This window comes from Fusarium venenatum (assembly GCF_020744135.1).
Source record: "Fusarium venenatum strain MPI-CAGE-CH-0201 chromosome Unknown EDB82scaffold_2, whole genome shotgun sequence".
In the NCBI taxonomy this organism is placed as follows: Eukaryota; Fungi; Ascomycota; class Sordariomycetes; order Hypocreales; family Nectriaceae; genus Fusarium; species Fusarium venenatum.
The window spans coordinates 6,460,991-6,483,479 of record NW_027072130.1 but is presented as its reverse complement, the minus strand read 5'-3'; the positions used below and the strand labels follow the sequence as shown (position 1 = coordinate 6,483,479).

The 22,489-nt window shown below is 47.8% G+C and overlaps 8 protein-coding genes across 8 annotated transcripts; 4 read left to right on the top strand and 4 right to left on the bottom strand.

Moving 5' to 3' along the window:
* Window positions 1-380: 380 nt before the first annotated feature.
* EDB82DRAFT_536809 (uncharacterized protein) lies at window positions 381-3,980 on the bottom strand. Its single transcript, XM_025735495.2, has 4 exons — window positions 3,541-3,980; window positions 3,061-3,494; window positions 1,708-3,014; window positions 381-1,657 (listed from the first exon to the last, which is right to left on the bottom strand). Exons 1-4 carry the CDS (start codon window positions 3,844-3,846, stop codon window positions 489-491), a joined length of 3,216 nt encoding a protein of 1,071 aa, XP_025586196.1. The 5' UTR covers window positions 3,847-3,980; the 3' UTR covers window positions 381-488.
* Window positions 3,981-4,801: 821 nt separating this feature from the next.
* EDB82DRAFT_177981 (uncharacterized protein) lies at window positions 4,802-6,878 on the bottom strand. Its single transcript, XM_025735494.2, has 2 exons — window positions 6,789-6,878; window positions 4,802-6,677 (listed from the first exon to the last, which is right to left on the bottom strand). Exon 2 carries the CDS (start codon window positions 6,625-6,627, stop codon window positions 5,041-5,043), a length of 1,587 nt encoding a protein of 528 aa, XP_025586195.2. The 5' UTR covers window positions 6,628-6,677; window positions 6,789-6,878; the 3' UTR covers window positions 4,802-5,040.
* Window positions 6,879-7,100: 222 nt separating this feature from the next.
* Window positions 7,101-9,231, bottom strand: EDB82DRAFT_500158 (uncharacterized protein). Its single transcript, XM_025735493.2, has one exon. It carries the CDS (start codon window positions 9,189-9,191, stop codon window positions 7,308-7,310), a length of 1,884 nt encoding a protein of 627 aa, XP_025586194.2. The 5' UTR covers window positions 9,192-9,231; the 3' UTR covers window positions 7,101-7,307.
* On the bottom strand, window positions 9,232-10,620 carry EDB82DRAFT_500156 (uncharacterized protein). Its single transcript, XM_065608617.1, has one exon. It carries the CDS (start codon window positions 10,311-10,313, stop codon window positions 9,498-9,500), a length of 816 nt encoding a protein of 271 aa, XP_065464919.1. The 5' UTR covers window positions 10,314-10,620; the 3' UTR covers window positions 9,232-9,497.
* A 420-nt stretch (window positions 10,621-11,040) lies between these two features.
* EDB82DRAFT_177950 (PLC-like phosphodiesterase) lies at window positions 11,041-13,068 on the top strand. Its single transcript, XM_025735492.2, has one exon. It carries the CDS (start codon window positions 11,110-11,112, stop codon window positions 12,991-12,993), a length of 1,884 nt encoding a protein of 627 aa, XP_025586193.1. The 5' UTR covers window positions 11,041-11,109; the 3' UTR covers window positions 12,994-13,068.
* Window positions 13,069-14,553: 1,485 nt separating this feature from the next.
* On the top strand, window positions 14,554-19,513 carry EDB82DRAFT_445855 (ABC-2 type transporter-domain-containing protein). Its single transcript, XM_025735491.2, has 6 exons — window positions 14,554-15,460; window positions 15,524-16,257; window positions 16,312-16,941; window positions 16,989-17,695; window positions 17,743-18,644; window positions 18,693-19,513. The coding sequence occupies exons 1-6, from the start codon at window positions 14,756-14,758 to the stop codon at window positions 19,443-19,445; spliced, it is 4,431 nt and encodes a 1,476-aa protein (XP_025586192.1). The 5' UTR covers window positions 14,554-14,755; the 3' UTR covers window positions 19,446-19,513.
* A 375-nt stretch (window positions 19,514-19,888) lies between these two features.
* Window positions 19,889-20,920, top strand: EDB82DRAFT_475627 (C2H2 type zinc-finger-domain-containing protein; the record flags this gene model as incomplete). Its single annotated transcript, XM_025735490.1, has 2 exons — window positions 19,889-19,977; window positions 20,029-20,920. The coding sequence occupies 2 exons, from the start codon at window positions 19,889-19,891 to the stop codon at window positions 20,918-20,920; spliced, it is 981 nt and encodes a 326-aa protein (XP_025586191.1).
* A 541-nt stretch (window positions 20,921-21,461) lies between these two features.
* EDB82DRAFT_177845 (uncharacterized protein) lies at window positions 21,462-22,489 on the top strand. Its single transcript, XM_025735489.2, has one exon. It carries the CDS (start codon window positions 21,512-21,514, stop codon window positions 22,427-22,429), a length of 918 nt encoding a protein of 305 aa, XP_025586190.1. The 5' UTR covers window positions 21,462-21,511; the 3' UTR covers window positions 22,430-22,489.

Sequence of the window (22,489 nt, the reverse complement as noted above, 5' to 3'; positions counted from 1 at the left end):
TAATAAAGCTAACATGATGTCGATAGGGAGGGAGGTTTCTGCTAATAGATAGGTGGTCTAGTGCGACACTAATCGAAGCCATCACCAGGGCAATGAAGACATAAAATACAAGATTTGCCCCCAACACGGAGACCAAGTTATAGAACAAGTTTGCCCTATATATGCATTTAGCGATTTAGCTGCCGTATTCAAAGGTGAAATGTGAGAATCCATCAGAGGAAAACAAATAAACGGATTTTTTAAAATAGCGTCGATATCAGCTGCAATATTAAGCTCTAGATATTAAATGACTGGATTACTCTGAAAAAGCATGTTATAAAATCCAGATTTTGGTTTAGAACAACCCCATTAGAATTGAACCTATGAACATTGTCGCACAAGGCATGCAATCATTCCATGTTATATCAGTCTCAGAAATAAGATAACTCAGTAGTGCAAGAATGGTATTACTATAAAGCCAAGGTCGTTACATCATGTCCATGCCTTATTCACGAGGACTTATCATATGTCCCTCCCAAGATGCCTGGTGTGCTTGCGAATGAAGTACCATTATACTTGCCTTGTTCATCTCGGCCAAGGAGGAAGCTCTCTGGGGGTCCGAGGTAAGACTGTCGCACACCACCAAGGTCGATCACAATCTTTTGAATCAAGATGTTAGGCAGCAAGGCCCAGATACGAAGAGTATAGGCTCCCTCCTTAGGAACCTCAAATGACGACGTAGTATAATTACCATATAGACCCCAAACAGCGTTTCCAACAGCGTAACCCCATCCATCGGGCATGTTGGCACCCATATTGGGGCCGATCGGTCGGACAAGAGTTGGATCAGGCTGCTCCTCGCTGGATGGGTATAGTACAATGGCATACTCGAGCGGGTTTCGATCTCCAAGGTAGTTGGCACCGGGAGACATGTAAATGGTGACGTTGGCCGCAGAATGGTTGGTGTATAGGTACATATCGTACTCCAACGCAGGCCCCTCGCCGACATCCAATTTCTCAGTATCAAGAGGATACAAGCCAACACCAGCGAGAGTTCGGCCGTAGTTTTTGATAGTGTGATACTCGAGCGATGAGTTATCAGAGTCTCCCTCAAGAATGTTTTGGTAGTGTGAGGCTTCGATCGAAACATGTCCATCCGATTCGACAAAGCCCTCCTCAAAGCTGTCAGGTAGCTCTCGGTTGATGACCGTCGCCATAATCTTGGGATCCCGACCGCTGTATCTCTCGAATCCCTGGCAGTCACTAGTAACGTTGATGAAAACCTCGGTTGTGTTGGGCGCCTTGGGAGCCTTATCCCAGTCGATTGTGACATATACGCGGCTATCAGTGCCGTTGTTGCCACCGACTGTACCGTTGTACTGTGAGAGCTGAACATAGTCTTCCCATGGTGCTGCAAACCAGTTACATGACTTGGGACCTCGGTGGAAGATGTCGATGTATCGAGACTGAGCTCCGAAAGGCTCAAGAGGAGGAAGTCCGAGAACATTGGAGGACAAGGAGTGCCATCGACTGTCACCCATGATGGTGGCATTTGAACCCTCAACGCCAACACCATATTCACCACCGAGTGATGGCCAGACGTCTTGAACGAATCGAAGATCTGGGAGTGTGTTTCTCATGGGCTGTTGCCAGTAACCATCATAGCCCAAGTGAGTTTCTGTGTACAGTTAGATATGATACGTCACGGCATTGGGGATAACCACTTACGATCCATGATATGTGCCCACTTGCCATCAAGAACCTCGTTCCATCTCTGTGTCAGGTTGGAATCCTTGTACATGAGATCTAGGGACTTCCAGATGACATCGTTGGCGGAGTTTCGCTTCTGCCCAGCGTAAAGCTGGTTCTTGGCGCCGTAGATTTGGATCTTGTTGACTATCTCGCCACCAAGAACTGGGTGAAGAAGCATCTCGAAAAAGGCAGGCTGGTATTCAGAGTCAAGCTTGTCATAGACAGCCTGGGTATCCTCTCTCAGAGTCGCCCACTGCTCCAAAATAGCTTCAGCTTCGTGGTAGTTGATGACCGAGTAGACCCAGGGCTCCAGCAACTCGAATTTGCGACGAGCAGCATACATGCCGTAGCGTGTCATGATACTTGTGATGGCTTCTACATGCTCACTTCCGAACTCTCGCTCGACCCATGCTTCAACCCACTTGGTGGTACCCTCAGACTCCCATCGCTCTGTGTCGTAGGCGAGATCCATGAAATGGCTGATGGGAATTTCCTTTGGCTTGAGATCACCAACGTTAACGATCCAGATGCGGCGGGCATTCCTGTGGTATGCCAGAGTCATTTGCTCAGTGGTTTTCTCGAGTTGAATTGTGTTGATCCATTTATAATTTCGAGGATCACCAACATAGTCGAAGTGATAGTAGACACCAGCACCGCCAGAACGCTCAGTCTCGTTGGCGAGAGGCAATCGTCGAATATTTCCCCAGTTATCGTCTGCCCACAGGAGGGTGATGTCATCCGGAACCTTGAGGCCGCGCTCCTGGTAGCCCTGGACCTCCTTGTATAGACACCACAAAGAGGGAACATCGGTGAGGTTGTCGACCTTCAGACCATTTCGAAGAATTTCGCGCTGGTTGTCAACAAGTGTCTCAAGCATGTCAACGATACCATCAACTCCCAGATTGCCTTCAATGGCTGTATCACCGGTTCCTCTCATTGCCATAGTCCACAGGCTATTTCGAGCATAGGGCTTGGCTCTCTCGACACCATAGCGGAAGTACTCATCAATGGTCTCGTTGTTGGTGTGGTACTGCCATTCACCCTCATAGAATGTGCGGAATTCGTTCTGTGCCCGCATCATAGGCTCGGTGTGAGATCCACCAAGGACAATTTCGTAGGCATCAAGTAGTGGCTGGTTGAGCGGGTCATCAATGTAGACCATGCTACCCCAGACAGTTGGCCAGAGGTAGTTGGCTCGTAGACGAAGCAGTAATTCTGAAACAAGAGCGTAAAATTCATGGTTGTAGGGAGCAGCATTGTTCCAAGTTGGCTTCCAGCGAGATCTGTTAGAGTTAGTGCGTGTTTTGCCAAACATGACTCCGAACTTACCCAACCCAGCTAGATAGTCCTGGCTGCTCGTCGTTGAGGAAGATACCTCGATACTTGACTGAAGGTGACTTTTGAACCTTTGGCTTGGATGTAACATAGATCTCGTCCCGTTTACGCACAGGGACGTCGGCCCACCAGTACCATGGACTGACACCAATCTGTTCGCTGACATCATAGATACCGTATATGGTTCCTCTGGGATCACTTCCCGCAATAACCAGTGCCTGGGCTGTACCGTTGACGGGGTTCTTGACCAATTGACTGACAAAAGACTCCCATTTGCCTTCAATCTTACTGACATCGATCAGGCCATCGTCGATAAGAGAGTCAATAAGCTTGGAATGGCCAATGGTACCAACAATAATGGCTGTGCTGGCTTCATCTGGGTCCGAGTATTCAGGACCAGAAAAGCTCTGCTCTTCGAGAGTGCGGTACTGCAAACTGTTGGTCCTGTGCAATCATGTGATAGAAAGTACTTACATATGTGTTGTTCTTTACATCCACAGGCTCAAAAGTGTACTTAGCCGCAGAAGCATCCTTCTTGCCATTGCTTAGCGTGAAGTTTGTGCCAGTGACACGTCCAAAGTCAACGGCAAGGTCTCCAGCAGCACGAATGACTCCCCAGTATTCGTCCTCGGATACACGGATTTGGCTTTTACCTGCATCGCCACCAACGATCTGGAAGGCATCGTCTGAGCTGTTGAAAGAGACAATAGCCTGTTGGCCTAGACCTGACGCCAATGGCACCAGGCCCAGTAACGTTAGCGATACTCGTGAGAGTTTCATCGCCTAAAAAGAAAAGAGGTCCTGGGTGAGGGACTTCAAGCAAATTGTCATAGCTATAGGAGGTCTCGACCAGCTATAGTTTTCTTATATACAACTGCCGGATAAATACAACAAGCATCTTTCGAGGAATTTAGTTTAGGCATTATGGTATCGTTGATTTAAGTGGAACTTGTCCTTGAATAAGTTGGGGTATGATCATCACAGTGTTGCATCAGCCCCACTGAGCCGGGTTCCTTATTAGCCACGAGACCGGTTGTTTTCAAGCTTGAGTGATTAATCCGAGGCATTGACCAACCGGAAGCTCTGTAAGTATTTACCCACGATGATCAGGCCAGGCGGTAGATGACGGTCAACATCCAGTTTGTTCGTCTCGATCACTACTACGGACGAGTCCCCGCTCCTGGGCAAAGGTGCTTGATTCGTGGAATTGCAATAACGTGCCATGACGATGCTGCGGCCGAGGGAAAGTCGTGTGTCAGTCATGGTGTTGTACCAATCATGCCAAATAGAGTACCGGTCTGGGTTTATCCACTCACAAGCTTTTACTTGGCTAAGAGGGGAAGAGTTATGGTCATACAGGTATCAGAAACATTGACCTCTGGAAGCATACAAGACAAAATTAGTACATCATGTTATGCTCCTTAGACTATGGTTCTTAAACTACTTATTTTTGTATTCTAAGACTTAGGAGGCTAATATTTCTGCTAACTATCCACTAGATCGTTAACTCTATAACCCTGCATCAATGATTAACTTGACGGAAGCCGCATTTTTCAATTGGAACCATATCTTTGTTAGTAAAAGAATTTGGATTAGAGATACAGCGACACCAATGACTATATGTATGTCCATCCACTTTTTCATCTAGTTGTCAAAAGTCCCCAATCAACCTGCACGAGACATTAGCTATATCAAGTAGAAGTCAGTTAAAGAAACGAGTGAACGATGAAAGTAAGATGAACTTTGAAATGTATTAAATAATCTCTATCCCCTAAGAATCCGCCACTGAAGAAATGACAAGCAACTCTAGTCCGGCAAATGTGGCCGTGATACTAGATAACTGAAGAATGTACGTGAATGCTAATACTGGACAAGAGTCCTAGAACAGGAACCCAAACGATCAATGCTAAGAACAGTTATGCTCCACAATGCAATGCCAAGGTACCATGAAACTCCAACACAAGAAGGAAGATTCTACAGGACGAAAGCGAAACCAGCAATGGCAGCGGCCAAGCCGGCGAAGGACTTGGCAGCACCAGCGGTGACAACAGGAACCTCGGGCTTTCCGGTCTCAGGGTGCTCAGTCTCGGGCTGCTTGGCAGGAGGAGCAGGGTGCTCAGGTTGCTCAGCAGGAGGAGCAGGGTGCTCAGGCTCGACGGGGTGCTCAGGCTTGACGGGGTGCTCAGGCTTGACGGGGTGCTCAGGCTTGACGGGGTGCTCAGGCTTGACTGGGTGCTCAGGCTTGACGGGGTGTTCAGGCTTGACGGGGTGCTCAGGCTTGACTGGGTGCTCAGGCTTGACGGGGTGCTCAGGCTTGACGGGGTGCTCAGGCTTGACTGGGTGCTCAGGCTTGACGGGGTGTTCAGGCTTGACGGGGTGCTCAGGCTTGACTGGGTGCTCAGGCTTGACGGGGTGCTCAGGCTTGACGGGGTGCTCGGGCTTAGGCTCAGGAACAACAACAACAGGAGGCTTGCCAGGGGTGATAGGCTTAGGGGGGTGGACGGGCTTGGGAGGGCTGACAGGAGGGTGAACGGGCTCGCACTCTCCGTGAGAGCACTTCTCGTAGCTGTAGCAGTCGTCCTTGCACTGGTCGAAGTAGTAGCGATCCTCCTCAACGTCACAGACAAACTTGCGGGCGTAGTCAACGGAATAGTCAATCTTGCAGCTAGATCCGTGGCAGGTGATCTTCTGGTTGCACTCCTCGTTCTTGTAGTCAGAGTAGTAGCAGCTACCGTTCTTGCAGATCTTGAGCTTGTTCCATGTGTCGTCGTAACATTCGCGAGGCGCACAAAGGTTGTCCTCGCAAACCACCTGCCACTTGGTGCAGGTAGGGCAGTGGACTTGAGGAGCACAGTAGTTACCGTAGCAGATAATGATAACACTGGTAGGGATGACAGGCAGAACAGTTGTGACGGTCTTGGTGGCAACCTCGCCACTCTCGGTGAAGGTAACGGTAGCTGTGGTGGTGGAAGCAGGCAGAGTCTCAGTGATGAAGTCGGTGTTGACAACGGTCTCGGTTTCACCGGGGTTGACACCGATGGCGATGTAGATGGAGAGGAGAATGTCGATGTCGATGCTCTGGCGGCGCATGATTCGAGAGTTGGAGGTGCGGCCACCACAGTTGACTGAGTCATCACCAGGGCAGATAATGTCACACTGATCGCTGCTAACAGCGGTGGCTGACGCAAAGTCAAACTCGCTGCTGCAGTAACAGCTCTCATCATTCAAACCGAAGTAGTTGGAGCCAGCACATGCCTCAGCACATTCGTCGGCATCGTTTTCCTCGCTGGAGTAGGCCAGGGAGAATCCGGGGAAACCATTGTCGGAGAAGCAGCCAAGGAAGTTGAAGCCATCTGGGTTTCCGATGCCTCCAGCAGCAGTGCTGGTGGAAGCAGCAGTGGTCTCAGTGCCAGTGGTCTCAGTGCCAATGGTAGCGGTACCAGAAGTGGCAGTCTCAGTCTCGAAACCTGCAGTGGTGGTGTTGGCAAAGCGAGTGGTTGTGAATCCCTGAGCGGCGACCACATTGCCCATGGCCAGGGCGAGGATATCGGTGTAGCGCATCTTGAAAATTGCAGTAGAACGAATGTTTGAATTAACGATTGTATTAAACTCTGAGGAGAGTAGAGGAGTGAGTGAATGGAGAGTGTGAGAGTTGTTGGATGATGAGAATTATTCGATTTGGGGGGAATCAAGTCCTCCTTATATGCGATTCAATCACTCACCTTTTGGTACGGGATCCAAGTTTGCCCCTATCGTTCATTTGCGACAATTCCAAACATTGCACTGAGTTAGACAATTTGTTACAATTCGTGATGCTCTGAAGGTCAAGACTATGACAATTGAGACATGAAGTTCCAGCGAGGCAAACCAAGAATGTAGATGCTGACTCGACTTGTCTCGCCCCACAGATAACAAGGGATGACCCCTGAGTCTACCCGAATTTTCCAACGTCGGGGAGATTGAATTGCCTTTCATATTCTATTGTGAGATTAATCCGAATTCCAAACATCGTGATACTAGAAAAATACCAGCTTTGTTCACCGAGTCTCGGCATTCTGGAGTAATTTGTATTCGAGACACCGCAAATGACAATACCTTAGTCTTCGATTTATTTTTAAATTGTAAAGTAAATACATTCCGGAGAAAAAGCCAATTTGAATGTAAACAATCTGTTTGTAAACATGCTGCATCGAATCGTTTCCGCCGAGGCGCCAAGTCTCATACCTGCCATGGAAACTCCCTCATGAAGAGTCGGTCCGGCGTACTTGAACAGGCGTAGTCGAAATGACTTCCTCGTCATGATCAAAATATTCGCCTGACACAGTACACGGAAAATCCTCAGTGGTTCCCTTCCAATCTCCGGAACCTTGAATCTCATACAGTAGTCTCATTTGCTGCAATGTACCATCTCTCTCCCATCTCCTAGCTCTCGATACCCCTCGGCCTAACCACGTCTGGATCCAGGCCATTAGGAATTCAAGAATGAAAGAGAGCACTATTATATACAACCCAATACCGAATAGTAAGCCGAGACCGAGAATGGAAAAGTTTAGAGTTCCCTGAGTCTCCTTCGTTCTCTGATTGTAACACATATTCTTGTAGGCAGTATCCCATGCAGTGTTCGCCGATGAGTTGCCCCACGGCTTTATCGGGTTGATTGGCGCAGGCGCCGAAGAGCCAGCTGCATATTCCATCATATGGTACTGTAGATTTGCAAGCGTGTCGTCAAACAGAGCGCTCATCTCTATCTCCCACTGGTTCGATGGCAGTTGTTGACCAGTGATACCGGCCACCTTTTCCTGGGCACGAAGAAAGCTTTGGGTCCGGGTCCAGATTGTGTGGTAAAAAGGACTCGATTCACCTAACACATGCTTGAGTAGTTGTGCAGTGACAATTTGTGCGACATTTAATGCCATAGAGTCTTCCATCGCACTCTCGATAAGGCGATCGCGACCCAGTAACGAGGTGCACTTCTCGTTGTTGGGATTGCATATCTGATGTTGGTCGACGCAAGCAATAGGGCTTACCCAGCGATCGGGAAAGTAGCCAGCCACCCCCAGGGCACTTGTTCTAATTGAAGCAGCGAATACCGGGTCATCGTTGGGTTTCAGATGAATGACTGAGTTAGGTGCGATGAACATTATTGTCAAGTCTGTACCCGGAACTAGAAGCTCGTCTATAGGCTGCCAGATCCTGTTGTCAGTGTAGAAGTATGTCCAAGTTGAGTACCCAACATTGATATTCCGTCCAAATGTGTTGTAGGTGTATGTGTGGTTAATTTTGCCGTTCATGTTTTTACCATAAAAGTATCTGATCAACACGTTGTCTGGCCAGCCCAGCAATTCCGCTTCTGAACCATTTACGTATTGGGTAAAGTTGCCAGTATCTAGAGGAGAGCAAGTTGTCTGCCTCTTGTATTTCAACCTGTTCTTCTGGGGGTTGTTGAGTCCCAAATCATGGTGCGTGTCAATCATGCCACTCTCCATTTTGAAAGCAGGCACACCGAGGCAGACCCTTCCTCCAAATGGGCACTCAGTTGATGAATTGGCCCAATCCAACCTTCTTGTAGGTAGAGTATCACAAATTGGAGAAGATGTATTGCCGTAACATTCCTTAGAATAGAGGGCGGCTCTCTGATTGTCAAACGTTGCCTTTTGATACACGTCGTCAGTCATCTGGAAGCCGCAGTTCGGACTGTGCAAAAGCCGATACACAGAAGCTGAGTCTGATATCTGAGAGGAGAAGACAGCAAGAATGGCGAAGCCCACAGAGTACATAATGCAAAACAACGCCAATGGGATTGTCCTAGCGAGGGAAGATCTAACGATGCCGCGCCAGTACCAAGCTTGTTGGAGAAACAACCATGCAGCTGCTGGCGCGGATTTGATGTTGCGAAGAATGACTTGCCGCTGATAATAAAGTCCATCATGCTTTCCACCAGCCGCAGAGAACTGGTGGGTGGTAAAAGCAATGATGAGCCAAAGCCTAATTGCGACGACTGTCACGAAGGCTGCGATGAAGGCGAGGAGAAGGCTGGCGTCCCTCGATGATAGGGTGAGAGTTGCGCCTAGAACTCTGCTTCGTGACCAGTCGGTCCAAGCACCTGTATAAATCTCGAAAGACATGATTGAATTGTTGTGCTTATCTTGATATAAGAAATCACAATTGCATAACTACTTGTCTACAGAGCCCAGCAAGGAGTATAAATAAGTTGAGAAGTGATGGTCTAGGAGACAAAGGGAACCTGTCTTGTAGGTCATTTGAGCCCTGTGAGTCTCGCGTCGAATTAAGCATTGACAATACAATTCCCTTACATAAAAGACACAACTGAATGCAATGTGATTGGATTGGCGTCAGAAGCTGAAAGAGGTGTACGCCATGTTCTGTAACTATCGGTCTTGGCATATTGTTGGTCGTTGTGCATGCACTAGCTATTCTACATCCGCGAATACCTTCAGTGCATCATGCAGTTTGCCAAAAACGCCTTGATGACAAGTCGCAACTTGCTTCCACTCGTCCTCCGGAAAGGTGATACTCATCATGCGCAACCACGCGCCAACGATCATATCGGCGTAACTGACTTGTTGCCCAAGAAGGAAGGGTCCGTTGGTGTCCCTCAAAAAGAGCACTGCCAGATCGCCTAACATCTTCTCGAGAGACTCTAGTAACTTGGCTCGCGCTTCTTCACTGAGCACGAAGTCTTCCCACCCTGAAACTCCAGCACGTCTCACAAACTCGGCCTTGCTCTCCTCTTCTGTAGCGGGCTCAAATGGCATGCCCTGAACACCAAGCTGAAGGTGGGCAGTGAATGCTGCGTCAATGTTCATGTTGAACTTTGCATAGTCAGGGAATTCTTTATCGTTGCATTCCGACAAAGGTATGAGGATGTAGGGATGCTCAAAGTCGAAGTCGAGCTTTTGAGGTGGGAACAGATCACCCCCGCCCGAGTACGTTTTATTGAGGTATAGCGCAATGTCGAACGAGTCCCCCACCAAGGCACCAGTGGTAGGGTCTTGAATGATGGGCAGCGTATGAAAGTCTTTACCATCGGCGAATTGGCGGCCTGCTGGCACGTTGAGGCTGGTGCGCGTTTTTGCTATGTCCGGGAGAGCCACCCATGTCGTTGAGTACGGAGCGCCCTTGAAGTTGAGTGCAAACCTAGCTTTCCAAGGGTTTGGGGCATAGGCGTTCTTCCCCACGGGAGGACGAGGCGTAATGTCATAGAATGTGATCTTGTTTGACTCCATGGTGGATTGAGAATGTCAAAAATGGATGATGAGGAGAAAGAATGTGTTCTTGAGGCGCAGCGCACATTCTGTAAGATATGTATGTCTTAGAACCACGGAAAACTTTTAGTGTATCGGCTGACAGGCAAAATAAGTTAGTCACTTTATATAACGGTTGGCAAGTGTCTGGTCTGTTTATTTTCTGCTTCCCCTCTAGCGTTCAGAGATTAGATACGTGGCCAATTGGGGAAGCAGGTTTGATTTAGTGGGGATTTTAGGTACTTTGTGACAGTAATTTGTACTCTGAAATGACATTTGAATTGTCAACTGACATTGAAAACCTCTAATAATCTCAAATGAGAACAAATCATGCATTCATTAGACTGAAAAGCCAAGATGGAAACAACATGCCGTTTGCCAAGGGCTCTACTGAAGACTATGAGATCCACAGTCATGATTGAACAGCGTTCATTCGTCTTCCCGTATTAACATCTCTGACCCGCAGCGCAGGGTCCATGAGATGGTCATGACCCTTTCCTCAGGGTATCAGAAAGATTGACCGCTGGAAGCATAAGAGACAAAATTAGTAGGCCACTTTATGCTCCTTAGGCTATAGTTTCTAGAGTATTTATTTTTATACCTTAAAGCTTATGAGGCTATCTTTTCTGCTACCCACTAGCCTTTCTAGATGGCAGGCTATTGATTCTGGTTATATATCTTGGCGCATAGCATGAAATTTAAGTTTTCAGTTCAATACTTTCCTTCTTCAACTTTTCTTTCTTTTCCTAAACATCTCGAACACAATCATCTTTTCAAAATGGCAACTGAATTCCCATTGAGTCGTTATAGAGCTGGTGGCGGCCACCCAAGTGGTCAACGCAATGGCATCGAAGAGATTCTTGAGGAATCATTCCTGACTTACTTTACTCAGATATTCAACAAATACGCTGGAGCTGATGGAAAATGGCGTCGTGACCAGATCGGCCTTTTCATGCATCACGTTCAGGCTGAAAACCCCAATGGTCTGGCTGCCTACCTTGCCGACCAGGAAGAACTAAATCTTCATGAACTGATCAAGTATCTCACATCACCATGCGGTAACATCTTAGAGATGGCGGCCCCTCAAGACTTCTCTTGGCCATTGAACAACTACTTCATCAGCTCAAGCCACAACACTTACCTCACCGGCAACCAGCTTTCCAGCGACTCGAGCGCCGAAGCCTACAAGGATGCACTGTTGCGAGGCTGTAGGTGCATTGAGATTGATGTTTGGGACGGTGAGGAGAAGTGGAAACCCGGATTTGCAGATGACGATGAGAATGAAGACAGAATCAGTACCGAGCACAAAAAGATTGGTTTCAGGGAGAAAGCATTCATCAAGTTTGGCCGATGGGCAATGAACAAGTTCGATCCCGTCGACCCCGATGGTAAAACCTTTGATGACAGACTTGAAGATTGCATCCATGCAGAGCCACGAGTCCTTCACGGGTTTACCATGACCAAAGAGGTTTCCTTCCGCGATGTCTGCGAAACTGTCCGAGAGTATGCATTCGCCACTTCTGAACTGCCACTCATTGTCAGCCTGGAAGTACATTGCAGTCCGCTACAGCAAAACAAAATGGTAGACATCATGAAGGAAACGTGGGACGACTATCTTCTGGGGGAACCCGAATGCGATCCCGAACACTTACCTTCGCCTCATGAACTGAGAAACAAGATCCTCATCAAGGTCAAATACGTCCCCGAGGACAAGGCTGAGAGTGAGGCCTCAGATGACGGGAGTATGCTCGAAGTTGTCACAGAAGGAAACGAGAAGAAGACCAAAAAGGTCAAGGCACCCAAGATCACGACACGTTTAAGCCGCTTGGGGATTCATACACGTGGAATCAGCTTCAAGTCGCTCGATGAACCGGAGGCTACAATGCCAAACCACATATTTTCACTCTCGGAGGACGCGGCATTCGCAATCCAGCGAAGGCTACCCAAGGCCCTGTTCTCGCACAACAGACGATACCTCATGCGCACCTACCCACATGGTATGCGCTTCGACTCATCCAATTACGATCCCGTCGCATTCTGGCGGGCAGGCGTACAAGTAGTTGCGCTCAATTGGCAGTCCTGGGATCTGGGCATGATACTTAACGAGGGCATGTTCATGGGCTCGGACGGCTATGTTCTGAAGCCGCAGGGGTACTGTCATGACGGCCTTTCAAACGACGATGATGTCTCAATCCCGAGCAAGACGTTGGAGAGGCTAGCCATTACAGTGGTAGCGGCTCAGAACCTGCCACTGTTGAAGAGCACCGATGATCCCGCCAAATTCATTCCTTATGTCAAGATCGGCTTCCACACGGAACCCAATGCCTTCTCAGCTATGACTGACGAAGACCAGAGTCCGGAAAAGACGAAGCAAGTTGGCTACAGTGGACAGACATGTAAAAGCAAGGGAACGAGCCCGAGTTTCAACGAGGAAACAATCGAGTTTCTCAACGTTGATGGTGTAGTGCCTGAGCTATCCTTCCTCTCGTTTCGAGTCATGAATGATGTTCCTGGCCCAGACGTTATGGCTGCATGGGCATGTGTGCGTCTGGATCGACTGAGACTTGGGTATCGGTTCCTTAGACTACTGGATAAGGATGGCATGCCGAGCAAAGGAATTCTCTTGGTAAAGGTTACACTGAGGGAAGCTTCTACATGTTAGCATCAGCTACTAGTTTGTCACTAATATACATTGTTATCTGTAATACTAACTGCCCTTCTATAAATATGCCCTCTCACCAGTGTCGTGCTCATAGCTTTCTTTGCACCATTTAGTTTAATATCTAAATCATACTATACAAGAGAAGCAAGATACTGAATCTTAATGGAACCATTCAAGCATTTGTATAAATATGACACCCAATATATTATCTGGAGGTTTGGTCATTTTTAACGGACTGTTACCTGAGACTTCACATCCGTACTGCCAGGTGTTGTAAACGCGTCGCGTCGCGTCTTGCTGGAGGGCTTTCGCGTTCAACACTAGGCCTGTTAAAGGATAACTCATTTTTAATCAGGGTGACTTTTGAAAGGACGCATCGGCGCAGTGCAAACAGTTCTGCTGGTAAATTGCTCCTTAGGATTCCTTACTGAGTATGGATAATTAGTCTGGACACGGCATAGACGACTGGCCCAATCTCCATTGATACAGATAATCAGATGGTATGTGTGGGAATTATCCGGGCGACAAGCCAAGAACAAATTAGGAGACAAAAAAACCCCAGCCGAGAAATTCCGGGTAGGGCATCTCCGATCAATGACCAGTTTGCAGAAAGTTGTCGACATTTTATTCCCGTTGCCGGCTTCTTCGTAGTCGAGCCAATAGGATCGTGGTGTATCGCGGCCTAGCATTCCTCATCTCATGAATGATGTTTCCAATCCAGGGATGTTACCCTACAGCTAACCCAAGGAAGCCTGATGAAGCACTGAATTCAGCGATGTGAAGCCACAGTCTAAAGACAGCTTTTCATTTTGCCATCAAGAAGGAAAAGCATATTCTCTAAAACTACTGATTAATTTTGAGATGCCTCTGCTTTTATTGTGCGGTCTAACATCTAGAGCTTAATTCACTTTGAGTGACGGTTGGAGAAAACAATGGCAGTGAGATCGACACTAACGGGAACAAAAAAATCAATTCACGATCAGGTTGTTAGGTGTGGGTCGATTTTGACACATCTCAAACTCAAAATACCTTAAATGACACTGTCTAATTGGAATCTCGTGCCGTTGTAGGTTTATCTAGAACACTGTCAGGGAGACTCTATCAGGAAGCTTAAACATAGCATTTGATACAGGATCGCAATCATTTCTGACAATTCGCTGCAAGCATTTTACCCTGTCAATTTCCTTCACATGCTGTTTTCTGATCCGAATGAATACGACAAAGACGAAAGATACCATGATGTGACTTTTCAACGGATCCGCGAATAGTGCCCGGCTCGCTCGGTTCTTCCCACGCTTCCGACAAGCCGTTTTCGCACTAACTGAGCCCACACGGTTTTCCTACTGAGACTAGTTTGATTTGAGTAGTGATGCCCTCGCAGCCACAGTAGGTAGAACCAACACCCGACAAAAACGTCAGAGTCTCCCCAGCCGAGGAAAGCATGTGAGCAAACCCAACATCCGATCCAGAAATGTACCAATGGCAGCTCCCGGGGGATTGAACCCGTCTGCATCACAAGTTTTAAACCTTGGGTCTCGGGTTAGCTGGTAGGCTTGTGAAGTTGTTGCTATCATTCCTGCTGACAGGCTTAAAGTCAAACTGCTTTCAGCTGTAAATGAGTTTACTTAAATTACTTGGCAACCAACACGCTCTCATGCCATAATAATAATAATAACCACCATCGAACCAGGAATTGTCAATTGTATTCGTTGCATCCTGGTATCAAAAATATTTCCAATCAATTGCTATACCCGCCATCAGTATGGCTTCACAACAGTCCACGGAAAGCCTGCCAGACTCAGGTCACGAGAATGGATCAACATCCAACCACTCGAGCCATGATCCCCAATACTCCACTGGCAGCACCTACGGCCGGCCCTCAAACATCTCGCGAGCCAACACAATGATAATGGATGAGCAAGATCGTCTTGAACTTCACAGACTTGCTACCGGAATTTCACAGCAACGCAGACAAAGCACATCTAGTTTTGCGCCGACAGTGCCAGAGATCGAAGAACAAGACCCTGCACTGGATCCGACAAACAAAGCTTTTGACCTTTCAAAATGGTTGCCATCCTTTATGCACCGATTGCAAGAAGCCGGCGTAGGACCAAAGAGTGCCGGAGTCGCTTTTAAAGACCTCAGTGTTTCCGGCACTGGAGCGGCTTTGCAGCTACAAAAGACTCTTGGTGATGTGTTATTGGGGCCATTGCGTATTGTACAGCATCTCAAATCAGGCAAGAAGGAGCCAAAAACGATACTTCACCGATTTGATGGCCTTCTCCAGGGAGGGGAGACTCTCATAGTCCTTGGTCGCCCAGGTTCCGGATGTTCGACACTGCTCAAGACCATGACCGGAGAGCTTGAAGGCCTCAGCGTCGGTCAGCAGTCCATCATTACATACAATGGAATATCCCAAAAAGACATGATCAAAGAATTCAAGGGCGAAACAGAGTACAACCAAGAGGTAAGAAACTAAAAAATATCCGATCATGTCAATCGAGGCTTTACTGACCCATCTTCTCGACAGGTTGACAAACATTTCCCACATCTGACCGTCGGCCAAACGCTCGAATTCGCAGCGGCATGTCGCATGCCCTCCAACTCCAAGACAATTATTGGGTTGACTCGCGACGAAGCTTGCAAGAGTGCCACCAAGATTGTCATGGCGGTCTGTGGCTTGACTCACACATATAATACAATGGTCGGTAACGATTTCATTCGTGGTGTCTCGGGAGGAGAACGGAAACGTGTCAGTATCGCCGAAATGATGCTGGCGCAATCTCCCATGGCTGCTTGGGATAATAGCACTCGAGGCTTGGACTCGGCGACTGCCTTGAAGTTCGCCGTAGCCATTCGTTTGGCGTCCGACTACACTGGATCTGCAAACGCCCTGGCCATCTACCAAGCCAGTCAAGCCATTTACGACCTGTTCGACAAGGCCGTGGTCCTCTACGAGGGTCGACAAATTTATTTCGGACCAGCGAAAAAGGCAAAGGTCTACTTCGAGAAGATGGGCTGGCAGTGCCCTCAACGTCAGACCGTAGGCGACTTTCTGACCTCTGCCACCAATCCCCAAGAGAGAAAGGCCCGACCAGGAATGGAGAAGATTGTGCCCCGTACCGCGGAAGAGTTCGAGAGGTATTGGCACAACTCACCAGAATACAAGACATTGCGAGAGGAGATTGAGCAGTATCAGGGCAAGTATCAAGTTAATGACCGATCCGCGGCCATGGCTCCGATGCGAGAGCGCAAGAACCTCATGTAAGTGTCACCCATATCCCACCCACAACAAGTATGCTAATGATACGTGGCCAGTCAAGAGAAACGCGTCCCACGCAAGTCCCCATACATCATCAACCTCTCAACGCAGATTCGCCTAACCACCAAACGAGCTTACCAACGAATCTGGAACGATATCGCCGCAACCGCTACACATACTACAACGCAAATCATCATGGCCCTTATCATTGGTTCCGTATACTATGGCACAGACGATGATACCGCCAGCTTCTACTCCAAGGGAGCTGTGCTCTTCATGGGTATCCTGATCAACGGCTTTGCAGCTATTTCCGAGATCAACAATCTGTACTCGCAACGCCCTATCGTCGAGAAGCATGCATCTTACGCCTTCTATCATCCTGCAGCTGAGGCCATCTCCGGTATCGTGGCTGATATACCCATCAAGTTTGTTTCCGCAACGGTCTTCAATATCATCCTTTACTTCCTCTCGGGGCTCCGTCGAGAGCCTGGTCCATTTTTTCTTTACTTCCTCATCTCATTCATCTCCACATTTGTCATGTCAGCCATTTTCCGTACCTTGGCTGCTATTACCAAGACGGTTTCACAAGCCATGACGTTGGCAGGTATCATGATTCTGGCTCTTGTGATTTACACAGGTTTCATGATTCACGTACCACAAATGATTGACTGGTTTGGCTGGATCAGGTAAGCACACAAGTAGCCTCTTTACTATTGTTACTGACATTTGTTAGATGGATCAACCCTATTTACTACGCCTTCGAGATCCTGGTATCCAACGAGTTCCATGGCAGAGACTTCGAGTGTTCATCCTTCATTCCTGCCTATCCTCAACTGATCGGAGATTCATGGATCTGTTCAACAGTTGGGGCTGTGGCCGGCCAACGAACAGTCAGTGGTGATAACTTCATCGAAACGAACTACGAATACTATTACTCTCATGTCTGGCGCAACTTTGGCATCCTTCTGGCTTTCCTTGTCTTCTTCATGGTCCTGTACTTTACAGCCACTGAGATCAACTCAAAGACATCCAGCAAGGCTGAAGTACTCGTCTTCCAGCGTGGTCACGTTCCCGCTCACCTACAATCTGGAGCGGATAGAAGTGCGATGAACGAGGAGCTTGCTGTGCCCGAGAAGAATGCGCAAGGAACTGACACCACTACCGCTCTTGAGCCTCAAACCGACATTTTTACTTGGAAGGATGTCGTGTATGACATTGACATCAAGGGAGAGCCGCGTCGACTTCTAGATCATGTCACTGGTTGGGTCAAGCCCGGTACTCTTACAGCTCTGATGGGTGTCAGTGGCGCTGGCAAGACGACCCTTCTCGATGTTCTAGCACGGAGAACCAGTATGGGCGTTATTACAGGAGACATGTTTGTCAATGGCAAGCCACTGGACGCAAGTTTCCAGAGGAAAACAGGTTACGTTCAACAACAAGGTCAGTATTACATCCATATTTTATCCATTCCATCTAACATCAATCAGATCTTCATCTCGAGACCTCAACTGTTCGTGAAAGTCTACGATTCAGCGCTATGCTTCGCCAGCCAAGTAATGTTAGCACTGAGGAGAAGCAAGAATGGGTTGAGAAAGTTATCGACATGCTCAACATGAGGGACTTTGCCAGCGCTGTTGTGGGTGTCCCCGGTGAGGGCCTCAACGTTGAACAGCGCAAGCTTCTCACGATCGGAGTCGAGCTAGCTGCTAAGCCAAAGCTTCTTCTTTTCCTCGATGAGCCAACAAGTGGTTTGGACTCCCAGAGTTCTTGGGCCATCGTTGCCTTCCTTAGAAAACTGACAGACGCTGGGCAGGCTATTCTTTGTACTGTCCATCAACCCAGTGCTATCTTGTTCCAGGAGTTTGACCGACTCCTCTTCCTTGCACAAGGAGGCAGAACTGTCTACTTTGGCGATGTTGGTAGAAACTCACGTACTCTTCTGGACTACTTTGAGAGACAGGGAGCACGAATCTGTGGCGATGATGAAAACCCAGCTGAATGGATGCTTGAGATAGTCAATAACGCTAAAAGCTCTAAGGGAGAGGACTGGCATACTGCTTGGAAGGCAAGCCAGGAGCGAGTGGATGTTGAGGCTGAAATCGACAGGATCCATTCAACAATGTCATCGAAGGCAGTCGCGGATGATGATGCCAGTCAATCTGAATTCGCAATGCCTTTCATGGCTCAACTTCGCGAAGTCACCTTCAGAGTCTTCCAACAGTACTGGAGGATGCCAAACTACATCATGGCGAAGATGGTCCTCTGCACAATCTCTGGTCTCTTTATCGGCTTCTCATTCTTCAACGCCAACTCTACCTTTGCCGGCATGCAGAACATCTTGTTCTCTGTCTTTATGATTGTCACTGTCTTCACTGCTGTGGTTCAACAAGTAAGTCTCAGACTTAGAATTGCTATATGCCTTGCTAATATTATGTAGATTCACCCGCATTTCATCACTCAGCGTGAACTATACGAAGTCCGAGAGCGCCCCAGCAAAGCATACTCTTGGAAGGCCTTTATGATCGCCAACGTTGTTGTTGAGGTTCCTTACCAGATTGTCACTGGAATTCTAATGTTTGGCGCATTTTACTACCCCGTTATTGGTGTGCAGGGCTCGGCCCGTCAAGGTCTCGTACTCTTGTTCATGATTCAGCTCATGCTGTACGCAAGCTCGTTTGCGCAGATGACAATTGCCGCGCTTCCCAACGCACTTACCGCGGCTTCTATCGGCACGCTCTTGGTTCTAATGAGTTTGACCTTTTGTGGTGTTCTCCAACCTCCTTCCTCCCTCCCTGGTTTCTGGATGTTTATGTATCGTGTTAGTCCATTCACCTACTGGCTCGCTGGTATTGTGTCCACAATATTGGCTGGCCGTGCCATTGAGTGTTCGGAGGACGAGACGGCAACATTTAACCCACCTTCTGGTCAGACATGCGGCGAATACATGGCCGCATACTTGGCAAAGGCACCAGGAAGGCTCCAGAACCCTGACGCTACGCAGGAATGCCAGTACTGCTCGCTTGTCAATGCGGATCAGTTCTTGGCTGGAAGTAAGATCTACTGGGGTGAGAGATGGCGCAATTATGGCCTTGTCTGGGCATATGTTGTATTCAACATATCTGTTGCTGTTTTGACTTATTATGTTTTCCGGGTTAAGAAGTGGAATTTGGGTAAGAAGAAGAAGGCTTGATAGTTGTTTATTAGTCAATTGTGTAGTTAGTATAATTTGCACTAATATCGTCTCCTATTCTCACGGCGTCTAAGAATTGTGACACTTCAAGGCCAATTAATATGATTTCACCTGACTTATACGAGAATAATGACTATCAGCAAATTGTTGGTGCAAAATGCCTGACTGTGGGATGTGCATAGTAATTTGCCACTAATTACTCACTGATTGATCCCCGCATGCATGATAATGATGAATACAGCTTCCTTCCTAATCAGACCAAACCCCCGCCCGGCAAATGAGTCACGCACTTTCCTCATAATCTCCTGGCAACTGTGGAAGCTTGAATGCGTCAGCCAGATAAGGCCTGAAAAAGTGTATATAAGTCCAAACACCCTGTCAAAAAGAGTCCTGCTATGATCATCCACATTTTCTTTGGTCAATACTGAACGAAACGAATAATTATGACGTCCACAAAACCGACCTGTTCGCTCTGCGATTTGTCGTTTGAAAATTCTCAAGAGCATAGATTACACGCGAAAAGTGAATCGCAGTAAGTGTCTATTTTACCATCCTCGTTGACGGAATACTAATTCTACCCAAGTATAGCAGCTTTGAGACAGCGCGCGGTCGCTTCAGGATTGATCGACGAAACAATTGACGATGATGACACCTACATCAGCCAGACACAAGTCACGGATGGTTCACGCAAACAACTATCAGGTAGCGATACAGAAACCTCAGATGAAGTCCCCGACGATGAACTACCAGAGTTCGAGCCCGAAAAATGCATTATCTGCACCCAAAACAACAAAAGCTTGGATGACAACATCCAACACATGAAGACAGCACACAGTTTCAGGATCCCGTATGAGAATCACTTGAGTGTGGACTTGGAGACATTAATCTGGTACCTCCACTTCATCATCAATACCTACCGCGAGTGTATTTATTGCGGAACGAGAAGCCGTACCGTTCAAGGCATCCAGCAACATATGGTGGGCAAAGGCCATTGCAGAATCGAAATGTCAGACGAGATATTGGAATTCTACGATCTCGAGGGACTGAAGAAATACGAAACGGAAAACGGCGTTGCCATCGACAGCGAGACCCTTCGACTGTCATCTGGAAAACTGCTATCACATCGTACAGCCCCAGCACCTAAGCAATCGCATCGACAAACGTCTCAGGACGAAGCACAAAACCAAGACAGTCAAGCTGCACTGCCCGAAACTGTGTCGTCGGATGCACTCACAACAAAGGATAGAAAGGACGCAGCCTTGGCGTCTCAACTTGCCAGACTAAGTGTCAGAGACCAGCAAAGCTTGATACATATGGCATCTTCAGAACAGCGTAGCTTCTTGCTACAGAGAAAGAAGGAAATGGACACGGCACGACGGTCAGAAAGAAAGATGCGACTCAAGACCGAGAGGCTCAATAACAAGACCATGATGAAGAACTTTCAGAACGATGTGCCGGGTCCAAAGAATGGTTGAAGGGTTATAGACGCAGAAAGAGGCCATTGTAACAATCCCGCAGCTGCATTTAAGCTAAATCAGATACTAATAGCATTGAAAGACGCAAATTGGTTATGCGCAAATTATCGCTATGCAAAAAAACAAGCCTGATGCTTATTCTGTAGCTTATTAGACAGTAGCAAGGATGGATGTCAATCAGACGTCGCCTATACCCTTCTAGGCCAACAAATTTATTCATTGTTGATCAACAGTATAACGTTTCAAGGGGTTGGCTAATCACCTGGTCTTACCGCTGTGATCGATGTATTGCCTGTAGTTGTCATTAGTATGTTGACTTAACACTTACTTTACCAGTTGTCGTGACTGCTTCCAGTGGTATGAATGCGATGGTTTAGGCAGTTTAGGCGCTCCAGGCGGGTCCGTCGCTAAAAATGAGGGGAAACAGACTGTGGTCACTAAATTGCGGGGTTGCCTCCAGTCAGTGATGAGGCCGGCAGAAGAATTGCCCGCGTAGAAGGTGAGATAAACATATGATATGACACAAACTGCTAACTCTTTGTACAGAAACTTGAACAACTTACAGAAATAAATCATATTGTCAATAACAAAATGGCGTCAGAAAACCAAGAAAGTCGCACCCTACACCTTGTAGGCATTGGTGTTGGCCATTCCATCGCTCCGCCCATGCACAACCACATCGCACAGTCTCTTGGCCTTCCATGGACCTTTTACGCCACGGAGTGTGCAACTCTCGATGATCTGATGGAGCTTGCGAGAAAGAATACTACGGCGGGTCTGGTTGTCACAATGCCCTATAAGAACGCCATTCTCCCTCGTCTTGACGTCTTAGATGACCTCTCCACCACCATTGGTGCTTGCAATAACGTCTATCGTGATTGGGAAGATCCTAAGAAACTGCATGGAACCAATACCGATTGGCGCGGCATCAAGGGTTGTTTACTCGAGAAGGGAGATCAGGCTGGTGTACCTGTTCTGAACAAGCCAGCCCTGATAGTTGGTGCAGGAGGTGCGAGCCGAGCTGCTGTCTATGCATTGAACTCCTACTTCAAATCATCGGTTATCTACGTGATGAACCGCGATACTCAAGAGGTGGAAGACCTCATGAAAGATTCGCAGAAGCTTTCGCCCATCCCCAAGATTATTCACGTCAAAGAGGGTGATGCTCAAAATCTTGAGACACCATACTACGTCGTTGGCACGGTTCCTGATCTCGAACCTAAGACTCCTGAAGAACTCGCCGCCAAGGCGTCTCTCGAGGAGTTCCTTTCGCGTTCAGAAAAGGGCGTCCTACTCGATATGTGCTTCAAGCCCAGGCGGACTAGAATGATCAAGCTTGCAGAGGAAAAAGGATGGCCAACTGTTGAAGGAACTCACGTTATCGGGTATCAGATTGAGGAACAGTGGAGGCTTTGGGCTGGGCCTGAGAAGGTTAAGAAACTTGACAAGGAAGGAGCATGGAAGGTTCTCATGGCGGGAGCAGAGAATAGTGCTGGGATCAATTTCTAGACTTACGATACATTGAATAAAGTTTTCTATACTGCACATGATGAATTGGCGTACTCATAG

What these genes read in the sequence shown, in the direction of transcription:
- EDB82DRAFT_536809 (XM_025735495.2), bottom strand. Translation starts at nt 3,846, where the DNA reads ATGAAACTCTCACGAGTATCGCTAACGTTACTGGGCCTGGTGCCATTG. An exon ending in ATGTAAAGAACAACACATAT is followed by an intron (nt 3,495 to 3,540) that starts GTAAGTACTTTC and finishes AACAGTTTGCAG; the next exon opens with TACCGCACTCTCGAAGAGCA. An exon ending in GTGGGCACATATCATGGATC is followed by an intron (nt 1,658 to 1,707) that starts GTAAGTGGTTAT and finishes AACTGTACACAG; the next exon opens with AAACTCACTTGGGCTATGAT.
- EDB82DRAFT_445855 (XM_025735491.2), top strand. Translation starts at nt 14,756, where the DNA reads ATGGCTTCACAACAGTCCACGGAAAGCCTGCCAGACTCAGGTCACGAG. An exon ending in GACTGGTTTGGCTGGATCAG is followed by an intron (nt 16,942 to 16,988) that starts GTAAGCACACAA and finishes GACATTTGTTAG; the next exon opens with ATGGATCAACCCTATTTACT. An exon ending in TCACTGCTGTGGTTCAACAA is followed by an intron (nt 18,645 to 18,692) that starts GTAAGTCTCAGA and finishes AATATTATGTAG; the next exon opens with ATTCACCCGCATTTCATCAC.
- EDB82DRAFT_177981 (XM_025735494.2), bottom strand. Translation starts at nt 6,627, where the DNA reads ATGCGCTACACCGATATCCTCGCCCTGGCCATGGGCAATGTGGTCGCC.
- EDB82DRAFT_177845 (XM_025735489.2), top strand. Translation starts at nt 21,512, where the DNA reads ATGGCGTCAGAAAACCAAGAAAGTCGCACCCTACACCTTGTAGGCATT.
- EDB82DRAFT_177950 (XM_025735492.2), top strand. Translation starts at nt 11,110, where the DNA reads ATGGCAACTGAATTCCCATTGAGTCGTTATAGAGCTGGTGGCGGCCAC.
- EDB82DRAFT_500158 (XM_025735493.2), bottom strand. Translation starts at nt 9,191, where the DNA reads ATGTCTTTCGAGATTTATACAGGTGCTTGGACCGACTGGTCACGAAGC.
- EDB82DRAFT_500156 (XM_065608617.1), bottom strand. Translation starts at nt 10,313, where the DNA reads ATGGAGTCAAACAAGATCACATTCTATGACATTACGCCTCGTCCTCCC.